Source organism: Acyrthosiphon pisum, chromosome A3 (assembly GCF_005508785.2).
Source record: "Acyrthosiphon pisum isolate AL4f chromosome A3, pea_aphid_22Mar2018_4r6ur, whole genome shotgun sequence".
Taxonomy (NCBI): domain Eukaryota; kingdom Metazoa; phylum Arthropoda; class Insecta; order Hemiptera; family Aphididae; genus Acyrthosiphon; species Acyrthosiphon pisum.
In genome coordinates, this window is record NC_042496.1 from 7,617,796 (window position 1) to 7,626,015 (window position 8,220).

At 28.1% G+C, this 8,220-nt stretch overlaps 1 protein-coding gene across 2 annotated transcripts; it reads right to left on the bottom strand.

The window, feature by feature from the left end:
- Window positions 1–410: 410 nt before the first annotated feature.
- Window positions 411–6,261, bottom strand: LOC100571359 (DALR anticodon-binding domain-containing protein 3). Of its 2 annotated transcripts, none has more exons than XM_016804260.2 (8): window positions 5,978–6,261; window positions 5,707–5,899; window positions 5,447–5,623; window positions 5,160–5,377; window positions 4,927–5,093; window positions 4,724–4,857; window positions 4,194–4,361; window positions 411–699 (listed from the first exon to the last, which is right to left on the bottom strand). In XM_016804260.2, the coding sequence occupies exons 2-8, from the start codon at window positions 5,836–5,838 to the stop codon at window positions 580–582; spliced, it is 1,116 nt and encodes a 371-aa protein (XP_016659749.1). In that variant the 5' UTR covers window positions 5,839–5,899; window positions 5,978–6,261; the 3' UTR covers window positions 411–579. The 2 variants fall into 2 exon arrangements, with proteins under 2 accessions (XP_016659749.1, XP_003244420.1); XM_003244372.4 differs by having other exon boundaries at window positions 5,970–6,261.
- Window positions 6,262–8,220: the final 1,959 nt, after the last annotated feature.

An 8,220-nucleotide genomic window follows, 5' to 3' on the forward strand; every position in this document is an offset into this window, starting at 1 on the left:
TTTATCGAAAACAAGTTTACAGTAGCAGTGGATGCAATATATAGTTGTATAAGACAACTTTTGAAAGTCAAAAGGTTTCGGAAATGTAAAAGACCAATAAAAGTAAAAGAGAAAAAGGTCCCGAACAGACTTACAACAGACATTCTTATACAGCAGACGATGCTGTTATCTCAACGGCTCGAACATGTGTTTTTAAGAAATGTAGTCGGCGGAGTTCCGTAAGTCACGACTAGAGAAAAAGTTTGTCAGTTTATTACTGTCCCGGTATCTCATATATTATATATTTTTTACCAACTACACGCGTGTAGAATTTTTAGAAAAAAAACGTACCGTGTGGTGCTGTCTATTTTCATTTACTTTTCCAGAGTAGGTATTGATCAATTCAAAAAGATAAATAATTAAAAACAAAGTAAACACATTTTGAAATAATTTCATATTGTATTATAATTATTTGTAACATAATAAAATTGACTAAACAAGTCATCAATTTATAACGTGACGGTTAAGTTTGGCAATATAGTATTATTTCATGACAATTGGGCAGCATTAGCTTCAATGACGATTTTATCGAAGTACCATTCACATTTCGCTTACAGCTTCGATACCTAATAATTGGAAAACATTTTCATACACCTGTATTGACGATTTGACCAAATATAATCGAGCATACATCAGCGGTAATAAACTTGAAATCGGGTCCTGAGAATATAATATATTCATTATATAAATATAAAATTTAACTAATTATGTTTAGTCGTATTATATTTAATTAATATGTGTGTGTATAGACTACCTGCCATACACATGCATGCTTTGAAATTGTTCAAAAACATAATATAATTAAATATAGGTTTGTAAAATATTTATCATTGATTATGTACGACGAATACATTTATAAATTATAACTAGTAAGGTATAGGTACTTAAATAATCCTTGAAAAAGAATTTGAAAAAATTCCGTTATTAAATTTAATTTTAAGTGAATTCTATGGTATTGTAATATTGCCATTATTTTATTAATACAATATTACAAATAATAATAATAACCAACAATAGTAAGATATTATACATATAATAGTAAACTATAAAACTTAACAGATTATTGGTTAATGGTTACACATACTTTGTGTATAATAATTACAGTGTTTACCTGCAATTTTTAATACCTTGATTATTATGCAATTAAGTTATTTTAAGCGTATAAAAAAGTTACATATAATATTAAGTTTATAGTTTATAATTATTAGTTGATTACTTTGTTTATGATTCAAAAAGTATATTTTGTTTAATCATGCAGATACTTTTATGTCATTACATTTATTTTATATTATGTTTTCAATAAACTCAAGTAATAATTTTCTATAATATGTACTTAATTATTGAATAGTGATTCAGACATTTAAAAGTGATAATAAAACACAAAGAAAAAATTATAAAAAGATGAATACAAAGAATGAGACATATCATTGAGTACGTAATACATCATTAGACTGCGATTATCAAAAATGTATATTATAGAGTCTTAATTCATCCAATTATTTGGATTAATGTATTTTATTTATCTGTGTAAATAATATTAACACCATTCATTTGTATAGTAATTATTAGTATGGTACTATTTTATTTACCAGTTATTTATTTATGCACAGCACATTTAGCACATTTACAGAATTGAGATTACAGACAATATTATTATTGTTCTTAGTCTGTTTCATATTATAATTTAAATTCATTGTTTCAATCATATTTGAGGATATAATAAAAAATATTATATTTCATATTTTTAGTTTTATTAAAATATTTGTAGGTAGTTAGATTATATTTAAATTTAATGTTTAACTTTAATTAAATGTCAAATCTTTTAAGTAATATTATGAGAAAAAATATTACTGATTTAAATGCATAAATTGCATACAAATTTACATTGTTAATAAGATATTAATAAGAAATTAATAGTGTATTTATTTTACTCAAATATTGACGCCAAAAAAAAGGAATGTTAATTATAAAATAATAATGACAGTAACAATAAAAATGAATGCCAACACAATTAACATTTATTTAAAATTAAGCATGAAAAACGGTTAGTGAAAATGTTGGTAGGATAAACTAAAATTTCATAAATTTGTATTACTAAGTGCCTAAAATTATTTTTATTTATTTTATTTTATCTTTAAAAATGTTCATTAAAAGGATGGGGTACTGGGTACCCGCATGTGTTGTCTCTGTCTTACACACGCAACACGTGGAACATAGTAAATCTACATACTAGATTCTAAATACAGTTTATTTATAGTTCATATTAAAGTAAAATTATATACTATAACATTTTTAGAGAACAATATAAACTGTGATCGGGAAGAGTTTTTTTGATGTTTTTATTTTAAACATTTTTTAATAAGTTATAAGTACTAAATAATTTAAAATTCATATAACTTATTTTTAAATAAACAAATTAACTCTGTGCACAGTTTATATTCTCCTATACACATTTGAAAATTTGTTAATTTGCTCTAATATTAGCTATAAATAAACTGTAGTGAGAATCCGGTACATAGATTTTCTATGATACACCCTTGTGGAACAGATAGAGCACATGCGGGTACAACATCATCTTAATGCTTTATGTTAGGGGTCGGCAACATGCAGGTCACGTTTAAAATTTATAATTTGTATGAAAATACTAAAATAATATGGACTGGAATCTGTGAATTAAAACGTTGTTGTTAAAGATACCTTGTTAAATTAATAAACATAATAGTTATGAACTTAAATAAGCAAAATTTGACATGATTATCCAATTTTGTTTAAAATAAAATAAGGCATATTCAAATTGTGGCCCATGAAAAATTTATATTCATTTGTTTGCCCTTGATATCAAAAAGGTTGCCAACCCCAGCTTTATACCATATGTTGTGAGGTTCTCATACCACAAGTAGTGATTAAACATTTATGAATTCATTTTTCTATTATGTTTTCATATAATATGAGAGTAAGTAGCTAAAAAAAGTCTTTTACTTAAAGTTCTAAAATTGAAAAACAAAAAAAAATGTTACAAATAAAATTCACCAAAAATCAGCTGTATGCAGTAAAAAAAATTATCCACAGCCTTCATATTAAAACTAGTGATGGTGAATCATTTATGACATCACATGTGTATTAACGTAACTAATAAATCATGCAATTTCAATGTTATCATATTTTTATAATTATTAAATATGTCTGATATTTATATTAAAATAAAATATTGATTATATAATTTTTTATAACCACCACATTAATAAGCAAAGAAATAACAGGATTCACAATGACTTGAATGAGTTAAGAAAATTTAAATTCTTTTAAAAATGGTTAGGTACTGCATATGTCAAAATTAAGGGAACTTGACATAATAGCTTTACACAAGAAAAGTATACTTTCATAGGTATGGAGAAATAATTTACATTTCTATGGTTTCAAACAATTTACTTATAAATAATATTAAAGAAAAATAGGAAAATAAATGGCATAATATTGTACAAATTAAATGAAACATTTTTATAAATCAATATTTTGTAATCAATTTTAATGAACTATGTGCTTAAAACCCAGGGGCGGACCCAGGGGGGGGGGGGGGGTTGGGAGGTCAGCTGACCCACAGTTTTTTTTCCCAGTTAAATTTGGCCCCTCGAAATGGCAAACTACATAAACATTTTTTATTTGAAAAAATTATACACACTGGCAGATTCAGGGGAGCGGCACTCCCTGTCGATTTTCTATTGACAATTTTTTTATGTAACTACAAGTATCATATAAATGAAAAATTCAGTCAATAAGAATAATACTACCAACTATTAACTATTATTTATTATAATAATTATTGTTTAAAAATGATAGTAGGTATGTATTATTAATTCAAATTCAAATTATACAATTTATATGTTTCTACACAGTGGCCTCTCGTAAGTAAGACAGACTCATAGTTCTAAAATCCTGGGTACGCCACTGTTAACACCTACACATATTTAAATTAATTTTCAGTAATTTTTGTGCCAGTGAAAATACTGTTACATTTAACTCAGTTTATTATTTTATTATTAATATTATTTCTTTTATGGTTTATACTACACAAAAACTATATTAATATGTTTAAAAAATTAACACTAAAAATAATATTTTAAAAAACCACTTGCAATTTTAAATAATGCACTCACTGATAAAATATGATGCCTATGATAAAATAGGCTAACCGCAGATGACATTTCCATCAAAAACTTGCACAATCTATGGACATCCACATTTGCTGACAACAAGTGTTCAACAGATTGTTGAATAACCAAAGGAAACACTGATAAATGGTTAAGAATTAAAATCCATTCTTCCTAAATTATAAACATAATATTATTCATTGTAATTTAAAACTTCTAAACCAGTGTCAGACACTAGAAAAAAAGTAATGGTATATCAGATCACAATAGGCCTTTATACAGATTTTCTACTATCTATACAAATATGAATAGTAAAGTTATAGATATTAAGAAATTAATTGCATGTTTATAATTTTGATTACATAATTATATGAATTTTTTTGTTATATAAGTGCATACATGACAAAATAAATATCTCATGGGAGCATAACTAAAATAATATTTTTATAACCACAAAAAAACGATTCAGATGAGCCAACTATGTGGTCGAAAAATTCTAGTTTACGCCCCTGGTGTCATCATATAACATAGCTCACTTTACTAGTCAACAATCCAAAGTTAATTGAACCAATGTCTGGTAAAGGTTCATAGTGATTTTCAATAACGCCTTTTTCATACGCTTTCCATACTTGACACAGCCTTGAATAATTGTACATTATGAAAATACCACCTAAAAAAAAAGGAACCAAATAAATTTAAATTGTACATTTTAAGCACAAAAATATTTATTTAAACAAACTGTCTTTATTTGATGTATCACATTCTGTATTAATAACTTTACAATGACGGACACTTAATAATTCATAGACAATTGATGCATGGCATAGTTTTGAAATGATATCAATTGGATATTCATCAGATTCAATACGATTAGCAGACATTTTAGTAATAGCCTCTTGTTTTCGCCTGAAAACCCAAAATAATAGATTATGTCCCGAATAGGTATATTAAATTAATTAATTATATGCTCACTGTTTATACTGTTTGGCTGTCACATTACAAACAACATTACCACACAATATAAGATTATCGTTGCATGGCTTGTTTTTTTTCGACACCAATAAATGCAGTCCATTACTTCCTATCGTATAGCCATTTGTTTTGGCCATATTTTGAATTGCTTCTTTCAATAGGGCAATGCGTAAGCATGTAACTGAATCGTTACACTCATCAGAACTGACTGAAACTACCTATGTTCACAAAAAACTAGTCTTAGATACTAACTGATGTTTTTGAGACAATGAGATCATATACTTTACAGTGCCTTGGTGATCATCATTGCTACCATATTTACAGCCAGATATTAATATCTCTTTCATCACTGTGGATGTCCATAATTCTTTTTTTAACCATATTGATGTATAATCTGAAGACCATGAGCATCGTTCAACAATTGTCAAGTCCTCCACTAACTTTTCAACAACGTTTTGTAAATCCTAGGAAATAACAAACGCATATATTTTAAATATAGATTGAAATTTCAAACTTTTAGTGATTTAATATGTTTAGCAACACTCACTTTAGTTGAATAGAAACGGATGTGCCCGTTAATGTGGTGTTTTATCATTGGCAATTTAATGTCAATGTCAAGATCCACATGGGTCCGGATAAACAATCGCAATGCTTTGAAGAAATTTTCCAAAATGTACATGATTGCAATACTATAGTCAGTTGCTGAACTAGATCCAAATGATTCAACTCGTATAATAAAACTAATTTAATATTATCACATTAGAAGCTACGCTCAGCAAGTTAGAACTAAAATAAAGACTAACTACCTACTTTATTACTTTTTAAATAGTTTTTATTGTCACTCTCTTTTTTTAACAAAAACTACGCCAACTATTTATTGAAATAGTTGCTGAATGCTGGATCTTTTGCATTCAGAATTCTGTATTCATAATCATTTTTCCAAAACGACAATTTAAGATCACAGATTATAATATAAGATGTAACATTATAAAATTATTATAACATTAGTACGTACAGTAGAAACCAGAAGGCAACAGTAGAAGACAATATAATTAGCGACAAGACAGTGACAACTGAAATACAAATACTGAATACAAATAAGTAAATAACGAAATTTTAGGAGTGCGAAGTTATCAATTTGTTGACCTTATCATTGATAAGAATGTGTACAATGGATTGCCTATACAAGTCCCAAACATAATTCAAAATTCTTATAAGGACTTATACCAATATTACACACCACCTAGGTCCTAGATGGAATTGTATATTATAATATTATCGTCATATCGACAACTTTGAACTATCACAACTTTTGAACAAATAAGTTTCCGCATGGTTTTTCAAACATTTTTGAATTCAGCATACTAAAACACGAATTTTGAAAACAAAAAAATTGAACATTCAAAATATATTATTATAACATATCAGCTTTAAACCTTATATTATATTCGTGTTGTAATTTAATTATTACCAAACAAATTTAACTTCTACAACACTGTGTCTAGAGACACCAGTGGGAGGATGCATTTCAAGAATGTCTATAGACTCGTGGACTAGTTTGTATGGTTACATTTAGCATGCGACAAACAACTGAAAGAGAAAACCAAATTACGTTGCAACTTGCAGATAACAATGATTTCTGTAAAAGAATAGAAGAACAACTTTGGGTTGGTTCTGCTGACTGTTGATCGTTCATTTAGTATGTCACGAGTGTGTCAAAGAGGGAAAACAAATAGTGCGCTGACCTCCTAACCGGCAACCAACCTTTTTATTCTATCACATAAGTAAAGGTTGTAAACCTATCAACTTGGAAGTTTCGGTCAAACAGTTGAGTGGCCTTTGCAATTCAAGATCCTTTCCCACGTTTTATCCACTTCTTCTTCTCCCTTCTCTCACAGCTGAAAGGGTCCGTGCATTAACCGGACATCTTCATTTTTCGTCAAAATCGGATTTTTTTAACTTATATACAAAATAATAATAAAATCGTTATATAACAACAACTGACTAGATAATATATGAGCTTAAACTTTAAGATAGTATTATTTTGATGCTAAAGTTAGTTTGTCCAATCTATTGTCTCCTGAAGGAAGACGAATATGTCTGGTGATAGAAGAACTGGTCCAAGTATATCGTATAAGTCTTCGGATAATTGATCGCGATTCCATGCATTCAAGGTATGCGTCACATTCGGTAAAAATGTGTTTTATTGTAAGTTTGACCCCGCAAGAGGTACATGAGGGGGATCTTCTCGGGACATTAGGTAACCACTAACCATGGGTTATTCTGGTGTGACCTATTCTTAGGCTGTGGCAAGGTGTATTGATACACCTTGGGCTGTTGATGATAGTTTCCTTTTCCTATCAGTATGAATGTATATATTACTATGATTGTTAGGACAGTGAAGAATAGTAACAACTGTTGTTTTTATTTCATTAAGTTTTGTTTTGCACATGTATTTTTCCAAGCTTGTAATGATATAAGTTTTATTGTTCTTATGGTATTTTGAAAAATGGTGAGCGGAATGATGTGTAAGGAAGTTAAAGAGGCTGTGTACTTGCATATCGGCTTTTTCCTCAGCTTTTTCGTTACCTTCGATTGATGAATGACCTGGTACCCACGTTATTTTGACCGTGTTTCCATTGGAATGGCGGGCGGAGATTATTTTATTGTTTCCCCTCTATATTTGTAAACCCAAATAATAAATACCTAATTTCGTTGTATACAGAGTAACTCATTAAGAGTAAATAGATTAAGTATAAAAAAGAAAATATTGTACCTACAATCTACATTCTATTAAATGAAAATTGTAAAATGAAAAGTAATAAATAAAAATAACGATTTTTACCAGCAAACAAAAGTCTAGTCGTTACAAAATATTGTTGATTGAATGAAAAACTATAAAATGATTTATCATAGCGAGAAGTCACTTGTAAAATGTACACATACACGGACCCAAACGTGTACTTTGTTCTATTGACAAGCGATTACTATAATACGATACGTCAGTCAATACTAAGTTATAAGTGAATAAAAATAATACATATATGATATATCGTGATAA

Excerpts from the sequence above, each read along its gene's own strand:
- LOC100571359 (XM_016804260.2), bottom strand. The coding sequence starts at position 5,838 with ATGTACATTTTGGAAAATTTCTTCAAAGCATTGCGATTGTTTATCCGG. Across the intron at positions 5,378-5,446 it reads ATGATGATCACCAAGGCACT|GTAGTTTCAGTCAGTTCTGA; the intron begins GTAAAGTATATG and ends TTGTGAACATAG. Across the intron at positions 4,858-4,926 it reads TGATACATCAAATAAAGACA|GTGGTATTTTCATAATGTAC; the intron begins GTTTGTTTAAAT and ends CTTTTTTTTTAG.